The sequence below is a fragment of the Frieseomelitta varia genome, unplaced genomic scaffold (assembly GCF_011392965.1).
Source record: "Frieseomelitta varia isolate USP_RPSP 00005682 unplaced genomic scaffold, Fvar_1.2 scaffold_716, whole genome shotgun sequence".
NCBI lineage: Eukaryota > Metazoa > Arthropoda > Insecta > Hymenoptera > Apidae > Frieseomelitta > Frieseomelitta varia.
Genome location: NW_025110497.1, coordinates 16,508 through 35,489, shown reverse-complemented (window position 1 = coordinate 35,489; position 18,982 = coordinate 16,508). Strand labels below are relative to the sequence as shown.

Here is an 18,982-nt window from a genome sequence, read left to right as displayed (position 1 = left end):
GCTTTCTCCCTTCCCTTTATAAATTTACACGTGTATGTGTATGTGTGTGATAAAATTTAAATACAATGAATACATATTTTTTCTTGTTCTTACTTTGGATATTTCACGTTAGGGTTACATGAGTGGCAAGTATAGAAATAATGGGAACGTAGTAAAAGGGCACAAGTGTGGCTAAATAAAAATGTAATATATTTCGTATTATGATCGTGTCTTTAAATACGTATGATTGTCGTGAGAGTCGACAGATACTTAATAAAAATGAGGTTCGTATAATATTAGGGGTATCCCATGAGTAATGTCGTTTCTCGAGACTGTACAAAATTTAATTTTATTTAGGACTTAATACAGTTTTAATCTATAATAAGCACACTAAATGGCAATATATTTAAATAGAATATAGACGATGTTATAACAAGCTAAATTATTGTCACTAGATGGCAATGTTTATCAAATTTGAAAAAAAAAACGACATTACTTATAGACACCCCTAATATTTATAGAGCACGTTACTAATTGTAAGACTTAAATAGTAACATGGTAGTATATTTATGGCAAATTATTCGAAGACACACATGTGTGAAGACACACAGAAAGACAAAGGTACAGCAACAAATCTCGCAAGTACCATCAATGCACAATGATGATAACAAGTATCCCGAAGAATTGTTACAAATCATTCATTTGTCTTCATTTAAATTCAGATTTCGAAGTCCTTCGAAAAATTTAAAGATTCGTAGAGAAATAATTTCTGCAGCTAACGTATTCGACTGAAAAAGAAAGAACGGAAACGCGAGGAATACTCGGATTTTTAAATTTTTCTCGACTGAAACTTACCATCTATGGAACAATGCATCGAAAGCAAAACCTGTTCGTTAACTGTACTCCGAGCATCCTGCAGACCAAGCATCTAAGACACAGGATCATCTTTACAATACCCCTAAAAACGACGTGTTTATGTCCGGCCACGCTGCATCATAACCAACCCCTCTTCAGCAGCCCGGCTACATAGACGACATTTACGAGGACGTGCCACCCTCCATCCCCCTCCATCCTCTCGTCCCTTTGAATCTTGGGTGAATGCCAAATGGCAAACCTTAACCTCGCCCCGTAATTGAAGGACTCGATAAATAAAGGCTACGTCTGCGTTTCGCAGTAATGCGATCCGCCTGTTATCCACAAGGCAGCAGTGCAGCACGAGAGCAGCCTTTTGATTTTTCACGTGGCGTAATAAATAAATAAACGCGGGCGACAAAGAGCAAGATAAAGCCGGCCGATAGGGGAGCGCGCACGCGGTTAACTCGGTCGTTATCGACAAAATGATAATATCACCGTGGGCAGGACGGGTGTTTGTTCACATGCTCGATACACTTTGAACGCTCTCCAAACTGTATGAAATTCAAAGTAGCACCGGCGAGCGAATACGTATATTTGTGTGTGTGTACGCGCGTGTACACGTGAAACTACGATTTAACACGGAACCTCTAGATCCGCGGGTATAATCTAGATTCGGCGGGATTCACAATTATCGTGCTTATTCGTGCGCACGGTAAACTCACATAAATTAAACTGCAAGAGTCGCTGAGAGGCGGCTAGTTGCCGACCATTTTCGTTAGAGCAACGATAATAAGGGGCACCGTGTAACTGGCGGGCAGGGGAGGCAAAGGCAAGTGCCGACGGATTCGCTGTTTTCTGAATTTTGTGCATTCTCGTGACACGTGATGATGACAGATACACGTGTGCATACGAAACATACATATTCTTCGGCACTTATTTTTTCAATCGTTTCTTTAGAAAAGAAATAGTGTCACGCTAAATTTGTTCCGCGTAGAAGAAATATGTGCAGCGACTTGACGAAAATATTCGAACATTTAGCATGCGGGAACTTTTATATGTGCTATATAAAGTAATTTGACAATGAGACATGATTGTCGTGAAACCACAAGATATTTATTGTAAATATACATGCATATGTTTCGCACGAATAGCATGCAATAAATGTTAAAAAATTGTCACACTGAGAAACATTGAGGAATATTGTGACTGTTTGAATAATTTTGTGATCTCTATGAAGTATATACTTTTAAAACTCGATCAACATAATCGTGAAATTTCAATCTACTAATGAAATTTCGAAATATTTTATATAACACGTATAATATAATGAGAAGAAGAATAATAATCGTAAGAAGTTTCAATGAGTTTTCAAATACTTTACAAACAACTGTAGATATCAATATAATATCAATATAAATTTCTAACGTCAGTACTGATTTCCTCACCTAGAGTAAATATATGGTATATAGTACGGCCAGAAAAAAAGAATTAATTAATATAATATGGAATTAACACGTTAAAAAATATAGAAGTAAGTATGAAATACAAATACAGTAAAAAATTGGCCGACGTTGTATACATAATTATAGTCTGTATAAAGTCCAATTGTAGTCCGAATAAATTGTACAAGCAAGCATAAAGTGATTCCTTGTGAAAAAACAACAAGAAAATGTGGAATAAAACTTTTTCGTCTGAGTTTTAATTTTCGAAAAAATCGGAATTGGAAATTCATTGCACAGGCTGAGATATAATTGATACACTCTACTTAGATACAGAATTAATATTCAATTTTCAGGAAGCAAATGACTTGATTTCATAAATTCATTCATCGTGAAAGAATGATGTACATAATGGTAAATTTTAGGATAAATTTAAAAGACAATGTTTATAATATCATCACTTTTCTATGCTTCTCATTTTATGGAATTGATTAATATGCCTTTTGGTTTATATAATACGTACAAAAATTTTATTCTTATTTTTTTCATGAAAATTTACCTCGCACCCGCTTGTACTTTTAGGTACATGTTATTAATGTATAGCAGGATATTATAAATTGATCATTTTAATCATTCTGATAATTTTAATGAACTGTAATATAATATGGAGTCGTTAAATATTAAATCGTTTTAATTTTAATCTGATCGTAGATTACATTCTAATTCTAATAAAATCTATTTTATCTACTTTGATAGAATCACTCTAATCACTATCCCGATAACAATCCTAATATTCCAATGTTCTTGAATATTTTATTCTAATGCTATCTAATATTATTCTACTTCAATAGAAAGTTCAACGAATGATAATTACACTTGATTATTTTATAATAAGTGATGGTGCTCAATATACGATAGGAAGAACATTTAATATCATTCTGTTCTAATAATAATAATAATATTCCAATATTCTATTCCAATACTATCTAACATTACTCTATTCTAATGAATCCTAATGGACGACAATTTCAATATTAACGAAAATAGAAGTGACAGGAAAGAGTGTCGCGAAAAGTGCATAAATTTATCATCATATAAAAGGTAACGTTACAAATTTTCTGAGAGAGTATCTACGAACTTTTATCAATGTTAGAAAAGAATAAGAACGACAGGAAAGAACATTACGAAATATATAAAGGCCAGAAAAAGCCAGTGTATAAATTATTTTCAAACGACGAAATCATTCAAAATTCAGAAAACGAATGCTCACGTGTTCTATCTGTCGTACGAAATTAGTCTCTTCCTCGAAGTGGTCATTTTCGTTTGTCATTGCAAACAGATTGAATATAAAAAGAGACGTGCACACGTTCTGGAATAATTGACGTTTCTCAAATTCACTGAACCATAAAATCATCAAGTGCAAAGGCAGTCGAACGAAATACAGAGAGCTAATCTGAGATTCGTCGGTTTGGTTGTATTTCAGGTTTTCTACCAAAGAATCGGCGACACATGCTATTGTGGCGGTACACAACACCGACATCAATGGTCAAACGGTGAAATGTAGCTGGGGCAAGGAAAGCGGAGATCCCAACAATGCCCAACAAACTGGACAGGTAAACGTTCGCTCTTTTATCGACCTCTCGTGGAAAGAGGGAGCAATAAAATTCGCGACAGAATTCTGGATAAAGTTTGGAACGTGCGCTTAAGATCAAATTTTAAACAGAGTTTCGAATCACTTCTTTCATCGATCACCGGAATACGGCAACAGCATTGCGAGCAACTAAACATGAAAAATAAAAGTATCTTACACGTTCTCTTTTACAAGCGTCTATAAAAAAAAAAAAATAATGAAAGGACAGACTATACTAGTGAAACAGGAATCACAACTGGGCATTTTTTGTTTCTAAATTGTTGATTATCTTTTGTTGTCGAATTAATGTTATTGGAACTGGTCTCGCTAAAATTGAAAACAATAACTTTTATAAAAATTCGCACAGATAGCAAAGTGTAACTTGACTCGAGATGTTTTGACTTTCATTAATTACTTTCATAGTAATTATGAAAATAGAAGTCTTAAATTATTATGTACGCAAAAATTTGGAGAATGTTAGAATTTTTATTTCAACCTCGATTAAACGTGTTAACATTTTTGGTGCGATCTTGTGTCATCATCATTGATATTGTTATCGCTGACAATCCAAGTAAATAAAAAAGAGAAATTAAGCAACTACGAAAATGATATTTGATATTATGATATAACTGATATTCAGAGTAACGTAAAGAGTAACGTAAAGAGATTGTGAAATATCGATGTGAATTTTGGAAGAATATCTTTGGGAAAGTTCATGCTCCGACTATATTTTAATTTCGATGTTCGTGCCAAAGATTCTAGCAATTAATACTGAGTCCACTTTGAACGAGAACTGAGTTCAGTTTGAATTAGGAATGGAGATATCTTGGCAAATGCATTATCATATGCGTCTGTTCAATCGTATATGTGCCTTTGGTAAGCATTTTGTGTAATTGAAACCAAATAAGTAGAGGGCCTGAGTTTAATGCAGAAACTTTTGTAAATTATCGTGTGATTTCTATCTTCGTTATCCTAAATTACATAAAAGCAAAAGTAAGTATATTCCCGACGACAATTATAGCTGTTCAATTTTTCAAAAATAAATGAACGACTTTATACTTACGATGTAATAATTATATTGCATTTTATTATTATACAATATAATAATATATATAATATACATACAATGTTATTTAATGTATTATTATATTACTTACATATATTACGTTATATTATATTTTATATATTATTACAAATCTATAAATAGTTCATCTAATTAATAATAATTATCCAAAGACGCTTAAAAACTTCAAACTAATTTAATAATAATTAAGATATCTCCTTTAAAGTAATTAAACGCGTCAATACTTCACGAGAAACAATACAACAATGCCGCAAGCAGCTTGAAAATAATTGAACTAAAAACCATGGATGCAGCCCGACGAACGTGTCGACAACGAAAATCAAAATATCCAATTCCCCCCCCAACATTCATCGTATCGACGCGAACGTACATGGCGCCTCATTACCGAGAATAAATCGCGAAAAAATGGGAAGTTCCAGGAGATATCGGAAAAAGGAAATAGTTACAGTATTCGATTGCCAGTTCCATCCGGTTCGAGGGGGAGGCTTTGCGTTCAGTGCATGACCGACCGACCCGGCACGAGACCAATGAAAGAGTGAAAACGGAAGTAGGGACGGGGGACAGGGAATCGGGCAAGATTCCGGTCTATTCACGGGTCTTGCTCTAAAGTGTGTCTGTCGGGTCTCTTAGCAATTAGCGCCGGTAGGACGAGTAAGTACGTCCGATCTGGGAATGGTAGCCCAAGTACCGCCCTCTTCTCCCCTTGTTCTCTCTACGTCACAGTACTTCCGTCCATCCATCCACTGTTACTCGGCCCGTGACATCGGTCTAATTGATCCCTATTCCCATAACGCGCTTCTCCCACGAGTACCGGGATATCGCATTACTACGTAGTACCTCGTCGTGACATCGCGGTGTCTCATACCCGACGCAGCTGGAGCGTCCTTTTCACGTTCCATCTCCTTCTTCACCTCTCGTGAAAACCGAACTTTCTATTCGGGCGTCTCAGCGTCTACGGAGATTCTTCGATTAAGGGCCAAGCTGAAGTCCCTGTTTCTCTACATTTTCACGCGGTTTTTGACAAACGAACGAGACGCTTGACGATTTCGAGAAATTTCCTCTCCCTTCTGTATCTCTCTCTTGTTTTAATAACAATCTATAATCCACAGAATCCACAGATTGATATTTTCACCAAATTTATCATCAGTTAAATCTACGAGCTAAAGAACGACGTTAAAGTGTTAAAGTTAACAGCACATGTGAGAAGGATTTTCTACTGCCAGAAGGATTTTCAAAGATCGTTATGCATAAAATGAAGAAGATGACCCTACTTCGTTTTATTTCATTAGTCAGTTCTTTCTCAGGCGTTACAGTCATACTAAATTAATAATTTATACTCTTCCTTCCTCCCCCTCACCCCTCCTTCTATATATCTCTTTTCTAATAATTTACTATCCACAGACGCCAGATTAATTTTGAACCTCGTCAGAATTCAAAATTCATTTCTTACCAAATTTGTTATCAGTTAAATTCCTGCGGTTTAAAGAACGACGTGTTAAAGCATTTTGATGCCAGGAGAATTTTTACACGAGCGTGTATTAGCATTTTTAACGGCATCGAGATCGTTATGCATAAAATCAAGACGATGCCCTCCCTACTCCTTTTTATTTCATTGATCATCGTGTGCTCTTCCAGGCGTTATCGTCGGCGACGTACCCATACTACGCGGCGGCGGCAGCTGCCGCCGCGGCGGCGGCAGGCGTCGCGGGTGTCGGAGGAGTCGGTGGCGTCGGCGGTGCTGGCCAGCTAGGATATTGGTATCCGCCCCAATCTTATCCCACGACAGCGACGCAGATGCAAGCCGGTGGTTTCCTCCAAGGCATGCAAGGATACACTTATGGACAGTTCGCCGGGTATCAACAGGCGCAATACATGGGGTAAGTTCCTTTACATTCTTAGCATCTAACTGCTTTACCCTGCTACGGGGTTTTTTGGTTCTTTTTTTTTTTTTTTTTTTTTCGTTCTTACTAAAGTGGTGTATCGTGGGGCCACAGATAATTCTATTACATTATGTTATTTTATTATATTACACTTGTGACATTCAATTTTTTTTTATTTTATTTTTTTTTTTTTTTTGTATTTGATTGAGATTAGTAATAACTGGACTGCAGATTTTTGTGTATTATACAACATGAAAAAATATATAAAGTATAAAATACTTTATAATATTTGGCACGTGAAACAATTTTTCTTTTTTCTTTTATCACGTTCTTAAAAATGTGAATTTTTATAAAAATCCTAAAAGTCTGGTGACAATGTGAAATGAAATTGAAAAGTTCAAAATTAAGAAATGTGAACCCATAGTAGCATTGACAAGATTTCCTTTTGTGAAATGGAAATCATATTTTTGTAAACATAATTGGATAAAAATTTATATTGTCAGCATCTCGGATATCTTGTATGACAAAAAGCTTTTAAAATGTACTCATTCTTCGTAAAACCTATACCACCATATATTGAGTATAATATAATTCGTTTATCCTTTCCCGGTTCGCCATTGATCTTAATCAATTAAGCGGAGTAGCTAATACCGGTAAACATAAACAAAGCTCAGTAGGTCAAGTCGATTCTTGTAACATACTACGTTAAAACGTTGGCTGAACTTAATGCACGTCGCTAATGTTCACGACACAATAGTCTGTAAATGACCGATGAAAATTGCACATTAGTATACATCGTTGAATTCGTCCCGAACAAAAATACGATAAAATATTCTGCAGAAATTGCAGAAATGCAGTTTTAAAACAGACTCCTTTAAAAATCATTAATTTCGATTTGTAATAGCAAAGATTATCAAGTAATTTCTTTCTGTTATGATAAAGAATAAAATTCAAATAATATTTATATACGACATTCGAACATTAATAAGGTGACAAAATTTAAGATATTTTCATATGATTTATCCGTTAAATGATAATTAATAATGAGTATAAATTAGATAAGTATAAATTTTATAGGAGAGATTGTTTGATGAAAAACGATGAATTAAATTGCCTGCAAAAAAATTTGATTTTACTCCAAAATGTTACTATGCTCTTCACGTTGAGAAAGAAAAAACTATGCTTTTCATATCCGAAAAGTTGGAAACCTACACTATGCATCTCCAGAAAATTGAATGGCCGTATTTTCCACATCCGGTCAATTAAAAAGTATATATTTCTCACATTCAGAAAACCAGGAAGCTATACTTTTCGCGTTCAGAGAACTAAAAGGCTGTACTTTTCGTATTCGAAAAACGGGAAATTTGTATAGAAACTTAAAAAGCTATCTTTTTACATCGAGAAGATTAAAGAGCTGTATTTTTCACGTGTGGAAAACCGAAAACCAATACTTTCTTCCACTTTCTTCCACCCTTGCAAATTTTGATTTTCTTACACGCGTCGTTAGATAAATACATTAACACGACCGATAATTAATTTATAAAATTTCCAAATAATTTACCATTCGGTAGAAATTAGCTTTCGTATGCTATATATACGCGTGAAAAAGAAAAGAAACAAATGCTGTTCTCATCGATTTGGTACAGGATTGTTACAGGTATTTATTGTCTTCCTTTTCGTGCACGTATACGCGTTTCTGTACAAAAGAACCAGGATCAATTGCAGCTAGATAGTTACTCGAAACTAGCCGGTTACTACACCGTCAGTTACTTGAAACGAAACTGTGCACCTTTGTTGACACGACTTAAATGACAGCAATTCTTTTGATTCCACAAAAGAAGAGTAGACAAACTGTAACAATGCGCCATTCGATTTTCTGTTTTAATTTTCCCAAACTAGCAACCTTACACGTACACGCGCAACTCTTTTCATTCGTTCTTTGACAAACTTAACGTCATTCTATTGTAATTTCTCTCGCCCCCCCCCCCCACCGTTTCGTTCGTTCATTTTCATCAATCTCGATATTTAGAATGTTCACGTAAGTTTCTAAAAACAGTCGTTCAGAATTTTAAATACTTGAGAAAGAGCAAGGAGATGTAAATTATATCATTTACATGTTATATTTATTAGAAAGTAATAGCACAAACGATTTCCAACGATTTCGACGTAGCATCTCATACAACAAATTGCTTTATCCAATGTAATATTGTGTATCACATTCTGCTGGCACAAACGATTATATCAGGCGAAGACTTCCGGCAATGCCGGCGCAATAAAACCGGTGAATAAATTTAATTGAAAATTTGACGATGTCGTAAAGCAGTAAATATCGCCAGCCTTTAAACTGTTCACCTGAGAATATGTACAGGACAAAAGAGCGCGACTTTTCAGGATCACGTAGTATAAAGGCCAGGGTAATTTCTGAGAATAGAATATCTTTCGACTAGCTTTTACGATCTATGAAATGACGCCCTTAAAGTGGGTATCCGAATGCTTCTGGAGTATTCTCACGACTGTAAAGTAGAAGTGGTACACGTTCGAAATAAACTAAAGCCCTCGATTGTACGCATCGTACGCTGAAGGGTCGAACGACACACCGGCAAGCCACGGAAACGCCAGGCATGCATTATTTTTAAGTATCGCCTGACGTTGAATTTATCCTTGGCAAGTTGCTAGTTTGAACGAGCTTAAAGTGGACCGCGTAGGTAGAAATTTATTTTGTTTTACTTGGAGCTACGCAGTGTTACGAAAAAATCACAAGCTCAGTTATTGAGGAAATATTTTTTGCTTGATGTAGAGTGACATGTTCGATGTCGTTTCAAACGAAGATCGCAGAAAAAAGCACGACAAGTAGATTTTTAATAATTTTTTATTTTAATGTCACAAGTTTGGATAAAATGCATGGGATGAATTTCAAATGAATCGCGAAACACGAAGAGAGAGAAATTTTATATTTTATATTTTATACATTGTGCGAAAGTCTACACTTCTATTTCTATGAAACAAAAATATTTTGCTTTTATGAATAACAAGAATAGATATTCGACGTTATTTTCAACGAAGATCGTGGGAAGAAAGTAAGATAAATGGATTTTCGTTGATTTTAATTCTAATGACATACTGATTAAATGGAAATATTTTAACATAAAGCATAATAGCTATGGAAAATATCTGTCAATTTTAAAAATATTATAGCTGTAAAAGCTTTATGAAAACTAAAGGCTGTTAATACGAAGAATATTTAAATGTTACGTAGGAAACGACATTTTTTAAATTATTCCTAAAATATTCTGTTCTATCTTCTACTCCTACATTCTCTGAATAATTAATCTTTGGAGAAACGTTAAATTTAAGAATTACTGATAATTTTGTCGAATAACATTGACTGATTTGAAATATCATATATAATTAATATATCCTGTAATCCTTTTTTATTCTCTGAATATTAAAAATTCCTTTAAAAATTCTATCAAATAATCTTCCAGCAAATTTCTTTTATATTATTCGCTATTCTTGGTTATTTCAAACTTTCTTCTCTTGTATGTATATGTATTTTATACTATTTAATTCATTAAGGAATTTCTAAAAGAAACTATGAATCAGACAAAGTTACAAACAAGTAGCGCCGTGAAGCCAAGAAAATTCAAAAGAAATATTTCCTGAAATTATAATTAACTCCCGTCGAGAAACTCACACTGCCACAAATGATCTAGGACTTCGTCCCGTGTTTGAAAATATTTACTGACGCATTGAATATGTTGTCTAACTTCGTATGATTTAATTAATGGCACCAATCAAATTTTAGATCACACCACATCAAATCAATTCACTCAAATTTACATATCCCTTACCGAATTTAACCGCATTCAAATTTCCATTTATGTCTAACTTGCGTCACATTTGCTATAGCAGGCAAATTTATTTAGTTGCACCATAAATGAAGTCATTTGCATTTCACGAAATAATTATGTATCATACGTGACGTAATCTGCATGTAGGGGCGCGTGCAGTGCATGATATATATTTCACTTAAAATTATACTAGAACTATCTAAATCGTCGTGAATTTTTTATTCTTGACGTTATTGAAGATCTGCAAATATTACTGTGTTCCTATAGGGTAACTGACGAAAATATTCGAACAATATATCATAGAATTCGTACGATACATTTAAAAAATATTGTATTACGATTTTATTAATGAAATTTGGAATGTATATGTATATATATATACCAATTTGAAAATGTATATATTAATTACAAGATATTTAATTACGAAACATTTGATAATTTCTATATATTTCAAACCTGATTAATATAATCACGACAGTCGTGTCTCATTACAGTGTTAATGAAATTAGAAAATTATTACTAAGAACACACAATATTCATAAGAACTTCCTAGAGATGTTCAAACACTTTCGTGAGCAACTATAAACACAAATTAAATGTACATTTATTAAACGCATATTTTGAAAAAGCATTTACATTCAATTGCTATTATCAAAAGCTAGAATATTAATTCGTTTAAAGAGACGCAAAATGTAGCAATTCTGTCGCCACAAAATGCTCAACACGATTGGATTGTTAAACGGAATAGCGTACGGTACACGATCGCGCTCTTAACACAAGGCATCAAATCGAATTTGTGCATTTGCCGATCGCGCAATTTTTAGAGATTACGCGGCAGAAACGAACGGGGGCGCTTTCCGGCAAGCAGAGAATATCTTTCAGCGTTCTCACGACCCGTGAAACGGCGCCTTTAAAGACCGTGCGCCAATGCTTTTCAAGTATTACCACGATTGTAAACCGGTAATGTAACATATCCTCAGATAACCTAAAGTTTTCAGTTGCATGCATCGTGCGGGTCGAAAGGGTTTGAGATCTTTACACGTACAACGATAAAGATACATTCGTGAATCTGGAACGTGCCATTTTATGTTTAAAACCGATCAGCACAGAAAATACAATAAAACGGCCTCGTTACGGCATCGCTAAGTGTTGCCGTAAAAAGAGTTACAACTCCTAAAAAAGAAAAAGAAAAGAAAAATTCCTATGGGTGTTCGAATACTTTCGTGACTGTACGGTAATTGATATCTTTATTTCAAAAATTGTGGGAGAAGTCTCGATAATTATAAGATAATTGGAAATTCGTATAATTCGCGATAAAATTACTAATAATTTCTAAATAAGATCTAAACGTTAGTTCAAAACTTTAAAAACTCAGAATTTACTTGATATTTATGGCATTTTTCTGTTTTTCGAATGAAATGAATGATTTAAAATCGGAATCTATGAACTGTTTACCCCACTTCCCTTCGAAATATCCACAAGATCAAGCAAATGATCAAGCAAACTCTTTAATACACTTGAAAGTAACAGTCATCCGTTTCAGTTGTTTAAAAATATCGCGTATATTTAATTCGTTCGATAAATTTATCTCTACGATGCTCGTCGTGTTCGTGTATAGCGTATAAATTATGTTAAAAATATCAGAGAGTAGGCGTGGACGTTGCATAACTCATAACCATGAAAGATCTCGTGTCATAAGATAGGCACGTAGATGTAGAACAATATAAAACTGTCACTTTGATACTAAACGTTATGTAACAATAATTTTGCATGATAAACTGCCAATAATAAATATACATAATAGTCTATCTATCGGATCTACCTTCGTTTCTCGGACTATATAAATTATTGTTATTAACTAATGCAGAAACACACGTTTATAAATACTACTGATAAATAAGTACGTTGTATCGTGCTACAACTTCATTTAGAAAATTATAGTGAGTGAGATTTTTATCTTTTCATTCCTTCTTTCGTTTTACAACAATGATTTAATTTAAAACGTACGATTACTCAACGAAACAATTTGAAATAATTTTTGCAGGCAAGGCTAGATTTTCATCGAATAATTGTGTTAATTAATAACTCAAACGTCACCGTATTTATGTTGCTTATGTACTAATCGGATATTTCAGTCTAGACTAGATTGAATATATTAAATATTAGTAGAACGTGTAGATTAATGAAAGTTACAAGTAACTCGAAGAATGAATTTCAAATGTCTATTAATTTTCATTCCAATTTGTTAAACATTCGAAAAATGATAGTTTTTAGAAGAAACTTGCTTACCTAATTTTTTATCTTAGAGGCTAGATAGTTTAATATTTTAAATTTTATTGAGGAATTCCAAAGTCAATGTTTCATTTACCTGATAATCTTTTAAAACTTAAACTTTATCATGTTATAAAAGTAAAATGTGATCACCATTTATCTATACACAATTCTTTCCCATCACCTAAATAAATACCCCGATACTAGGATACAATGTTACAGCAATATTAGCTTCCTCGAATGATCGCTTGCGGCAATTTACTAAAGAAATTAAATTAAAACAAAGCTCCGTGTTATCTATTAAATATTTAATGCTACGTGCATTTTTTTTTTTTTTTACACCGTTAAATTCCCCTACCTCCTATAAATATGTAAAAGTTCACGGTTTAATTATCAGAAATCCAGCGTAATTTATTATCGCGCGTTGTTGCACGGTCCGAATTGCAAAACTCGCGCCGAATTTACAACCTTTCGAGCGGAGTTGTTTATTTGCCACGAAAATTACATGTATAAACTTGTGTAAATACAGAATGGGAATGGGTGTCCACGCTGCTGGCACGGCGGCAGGTTGGGGCCAGGGATTACCTGGGGGACCACAGTTACCGCCGCACCATGCCACGACGGTCACGGCACCCCCAGGGGTGCAAGCCGCACCCCCACCACCACCACCCCCGGCACAAATGATGGCCTACCCGATGCAACAGTTCCAGGTAACCATTACTTTTCTCTGTCTTTTTTCCTATCCGCGTGCATTCGTTGTGTTACATCTTGTGTATCCTTTATTCGAATCTGTACCTGTGTACTGGTATCTTGCTTTACATATATATATATATATATATATATATATATATATATATATATATATATATATATATATATATATATATATATATATANTATATTTTTTTATATATATATATATATATATATATATATATATATATATATATATATATATATATATGTATGTATGTATATATATATATACGTGTGCGTGAGTGTGCGTGCGTGTGCGTGCGTGTGTGTTCTTGCATCAAGTATCGTCATTTTTGATCCATTCATTCAGGGAAACCTCGTCGATCGACGAGACTGTATTGTTATATCGACATGTATCATCGACACATTAATAATTTACTTAGGAAAGAAATTGAAAAAATTATTGTTTAAAGAATTATTTATTATTAAGTTGTTCAGATTCGATTATTTGTAAAAGCCATTTAAGTGGAAATAGCCGAGAATACTGCTTGTATGTTTGTATTGGCAAATTAGTGGAGATGATTACATTTAGATTTTCTGTCTCTTTAATCGATAAAGATTGCGAATGATTTGAAAAAGAAATTAATGTCAATTTAAATAAATTACCGCAAGCTGAAATAGTAGTAATGACATTAGATTATTAAACGAGAAGAAATTTGTTCGTGAACGATTCCTTCAATTGAATCGATGTTACTCCAAACGAATGGATCAAATTATAATGACAATTTTACGAAATCTAGTCTTGGCTTCTGTATAGTAATATTAAAATAATTTATTGAGATGATTGAACGATGTTGACTGCGAAAATTTGTGTTATGAGTGGCTTTTCAATAGGATTGTTGACTCCATTATCTCGATGAATGTGACTGATGAAATCTTGTTGTGTTTTTCCTTTTTTCTATTTTTCTTTTTTTTTTTTATCCTGTCTTTTTGAAATTCCAATATTTCATGTATTATGTGATGAACGCCACACCTTCCTGCTACATGAACAAATTTCACTTCATTTTTCTTATCTTATTGTACATATATGCTGCTTCATCATCACGCCTAATTACAACCTCCTAAGTAATTAACCATTTACATAGTTCTCAAGATCATTTGCTCGAATATCTTGTTGTTATAATTATGCTTCGTGGAATGTTGATTATTAGATTAGTAATTTAATTTATAATTGTTTCAACTGCATTAACATGTACAATCATCGTTACTCGTTCGTATTTGCTATTACAGTTAGGTTAGTCATTTCAAAATATTAAAAAGAAAAGTTTCTATTGCAATTACAGTTGTTAAGCATTTTAGTAAGTATATTATAATTTGTCTGTGATTTACCGATAGTATCTTCTATCTTCTTTTAAAAATTTAACGAAGAAATTTTTTATTAAACGAAATTTTTTTTTTAAATACAAACGTTGATATTTCACGTTATGTTTTCGATTACCATTATTTACTCGTTTAGAATTATTAGTACTATTAATTATATTTTTGTAAGAATGAAGATTTTTCTTACTCCGAACGTGTTTAATTTTCTAATTTAATTTAAATTTGTTATTTTTTAAAGATATATTTCTAAACATAACGTCACATATACAGTATACGTACAAAATGATCCGTAACGTGATTTTTGTCAATTTAAATTCAAATAAAGATGTCATTTAGATTGAGTTAAAAGCATCACTGAAAAGAATGCAAGTTGAGAGTAGTTTTATCGTTTCTCCGATAAAAATTTGTAAATTTTGAGAGGCTGCGTATGAGCTTTCTGAGATGTTTAAATTAAGAAATCGTATAATGGAACTGTTCTATTTTAAACACTATTTAGTGATATAAGAAATTTATATTGGTATTTTCTTTAATTTCAGTATGTATTTGAAGATGTAAGGGGGCCTAGCAATACATATTCGAGATGAGGCAATACTAAAGAAAAAGAAACTTATAAAACCTATCAAGATCCTGCATAAGAATCTTTAAGTAAATATTTTTGTATTCTTGTTATGAAGTTTATGAAATCTTTCATCGCAAGAAATTTTTTTTTTTCTTCTTATTTCAGTTTTACAACATGCAGTATGAAATTTTATCATTTTATCGCTCGAAAATTCCTCCTTGCTACATTGAATGTAAATTTTGATGAAATCGAATGTTTCAAGTATCTTCGTATAACTAGTATGCAAACGCATATGTTCTTTTTTAAATTTATTAATTAAAAAATGTTGTTTACTTTAAGAAATGTTATGTATACTTTATGATAATGTAAATGAAGTGACACACGAAGAATAGCACTTCTCAGTTATTCATTTAGTTTAATTAAGTTTAATTACGTAATTTTAAGTTAAAACAATGTCGAATGATTATTTTTAATTGATTTATTGCGTTTCCTGTTAATGAATTATCACTTAAATGCTTAACAAATTTTCACCAAATTTTAAACTCAAAATTCGTATGAGTTATTTTCAATAACTCGACAGTAAATTCTACTAATAAAGAATAAAATGATCATGCTTAATGCAAATTCTGTATATTACAGTATATACCTATAAAATGTGCCCAAGTATCGTACCACGTTCACTACCATACCTTTTTTGCATGATGCTTAATGTGCACGAATATATTTGTTGGTGTATGAAGGGCTGAAGCATATACACGCTTGTTCGGCTTTGTTTACCTAAAATCGAGTATCTCGTTGAATCCCCTTTCAAATTGTCATGTGAAAACAAGTGGAACGACATGTATGTATTATATCTCAATTTTTTTTTAACGAGGCGTGAAAGACGCAAAACGACGATGCGACACAGTGAAATACTTAAAATACGACACGTTATCTAATAACGAACAATTCGCGGAGCAAATTGCTGCCTGCAAATTGTTCAAGAGGCATTCATACGTCGTTAGAAAATTTTATATTTCTATTCTGATTGCAAAAGAAAATTCATAAATGCGAGGATTATTAAAAAAGAAGAAAATAATTGAAAATAATTTTTCAAATTATCGCGAAATTGTTGTCGGAATTGTTCGTTGTTAAAGAGGAAGAGATACTCGAAACCATTCGAAGGATTATTTTTATTTACATATTTCGATTCGCAGGCACAGTGATCGCTACCACTATCATCGCACGGCCTGGCTTATCCTTACTTTCAAATATCACTTTGCATCAAGGAAACTGCATCTACGACCTGGCTCAACCTCGTATTCAACCAGAAAAGTGTCGCTGGAGAACGTATCTATAAAATGGGTATCATCGTTGCGTATGAAATTGCAACTGAATGGAAGAGGCGCAAGAGACAAAGGCGAAACAGCGAACGAAAGTACGTTTCGTTGTGCCAATAGTAAACTATCCAAGTGTCGCTAATATTTCCATTGGAATTATCCTTCTGAAATCAGTTTCGCAAATAGCAAATCCGTAATCAGTCCATGAGAGAATGAAACATTTGTCGATCGAACACCAACAGTCTCAAGTAATCTGAAAACGTTCACACAACACTGATACATTCCTCTGAGCGTTCGTTGTCAATGAAAAGCCGAGCAACACCGTTCGTATTCAGGGCAATATAATCAATCAAATTGCTCACACTTTTGAACAACAATTGAAAGCAAATTGAGGTTGAGTCACGGTTAAAGGTAGATTCAGATCGACCAGTCTTCGTGTGTTGGAATATGTGAAGGATATAGAATGTGAGAGATACAGAGAGAGACGAGAGTAAAATGATTCTTTTACAATTAAAAAAAAAAAAAAGAAAGAAAGAGTGAAATGGTGACAGAGAGAGAGAGAGAGAGAGAGAGAGAGAGAGAGAGAGAGAGAGAAAATACGAGGAGAAGGAGAGAAAGTGTAGAATGCGCGAATGAAACGCGTGTGAAAGATGAGGGCCGGCTCTAGGAATTTTGCCATTTTTTCCACTCCCCCCCCTCCCCCCACCAAAAAAAAGAAACTCTCGCGATGATGTTAAACGATTATACTTCGATGCGTATGATTATAAATTTCAAACAGTAGCGTTGGTTAATGAAAATTGTCCATACGTATATTTTGCAGAAAGAAGGAAAGTTATTGTAACATAGTTCCAATCCCCTAGATATTTAAAGAGAATGTACTCAAGTTTATGATATTGTATTATAAAAATAATTCTTTACGATTCATTACAGTTTGAACCAGTGTTTCTTAACCTTTTGATCGTCACGAACTGCTTTCGAATAATATATTATCTGTAATATATATAAAATTGAATAATATATTATTCTATTCAGCTGAACGCTAGATGTCACTCGAAACATTACTCGATTCATTACTTCGGGCTATCGTTCATTTTCGTTCCATTCCAAATCAAATGTATCCAAGCCTGCTTTCTTTAACAACAAGTCGCTCACTTGCGCACATGAGGACTTCGCGATCCTCGCGGATTAAGAAACACGGGTTTTACACTACGAATTTCATCGCCTCCGTGCAAATGCACGTGTCGCGCGGTAGAGCTGGCCCCGCGAGAGACAGCGAGTCACGTGAAAACGCAGAGTGAAAGAGGGAACGTTGTCGAGAATATTTCTATTATTTTCTTGAAATTCGGACCAAGACTTAACCAGCGTTTGTGTGTTCAAATGGTAAAGTGTGTTCTTGGTTGCGGTCCAGCTAGCGGATGAGGACTGGCTGACGCCTAGCCTTCTAGTGTGATGGTAAGCAAGTACACCCCACCAACAGGAACAACTTCTACAGCAACAACAGTTACCACCACCACCACCATCACCACCACCATTATCACCACTACCACAACAACAACAACCAACAACAACAACAACAACAACAACAAAATTTCCGTCACCATCGACGCCACCGCGACAGCAAAAGCAACAAAGATCATGCCGCCTCCGGCTTGATGAAAGCATAAAGCAGAGGGCAGAAATTGCCGAACACGTAAATAGTTAACGATCGCTTTAGTGAACAGAGCAGAAAGTGATGACGGCGAAAGAGAACGGTGGAAAGAGAAAAAGAAAAATACGAAAAAAGAAAAAAAAAAAAGAACCGGGGGATGAATTCTTACCTATATTATGTATATATATAATATATGATATAATATATATTATAATATATATTATATATTGTATATATATATAAGGAGCGTTTCTTAAAAGCGAACGAGAAAGAGAAATGAGAGAAAAATAAAGAAAAAAGACAAAAAAAATATATTGAGAAGAAGACGACGAAAAAAAAAAGAGAAAAAGAATATATAATGACCTCACAGGTTCCCCGAGAAATTTTCACG

General features: G+C 33.8%; 1 protein-coding gene across 5 annotated transcripts in view; it reads left to right on the top strand.

Moving 5' to 3' along the window:
- LOC122535432 (nucleolysin TIAR) overlaps window positions 1-18,703 on the top strand; it is a 103,168-nt gene extending 84,465 nt beyond the window's left edge. The window contains exons 6-10 of one of the 5 annotated variants that reach the window (XR_006308168.1): window positions 3,757-3,886; window positions 6,623-6,864; window positions 13,519-13,699; window positions 15,602-15,710; window positions 15,790-16,041. Coding sequence is in view for 4 of the 5 variants with exons in the window: in XM_043666964.1 (XP_043522899.1) it covers window positions 3,757-3,886; window positions 6,623-6,864; window positions 13,519-13,699; window positions 15,602-15,649 (601 nt within the window). In the remaining variant the exon portion in view is untranslated. Of the gene's footprint in view, window positions 1-3,756; window positions 3,887-6,622; window positions 6,865-13,518; window positions 13,700-15,601; window positions 15,770-15,789; window positions 16,042-16,820; window positions 17,502-18,329 lie in introns of those variants that run through there. The other 4 variants (XM_043666965.1, XM_043666966.1, XM_043666967.1 and 1 more) reach the window with 4 other exon arrangements.
- The last annotated feature ends 279 nt before the right edge of the window (window positions 18,704-18,982 follow it).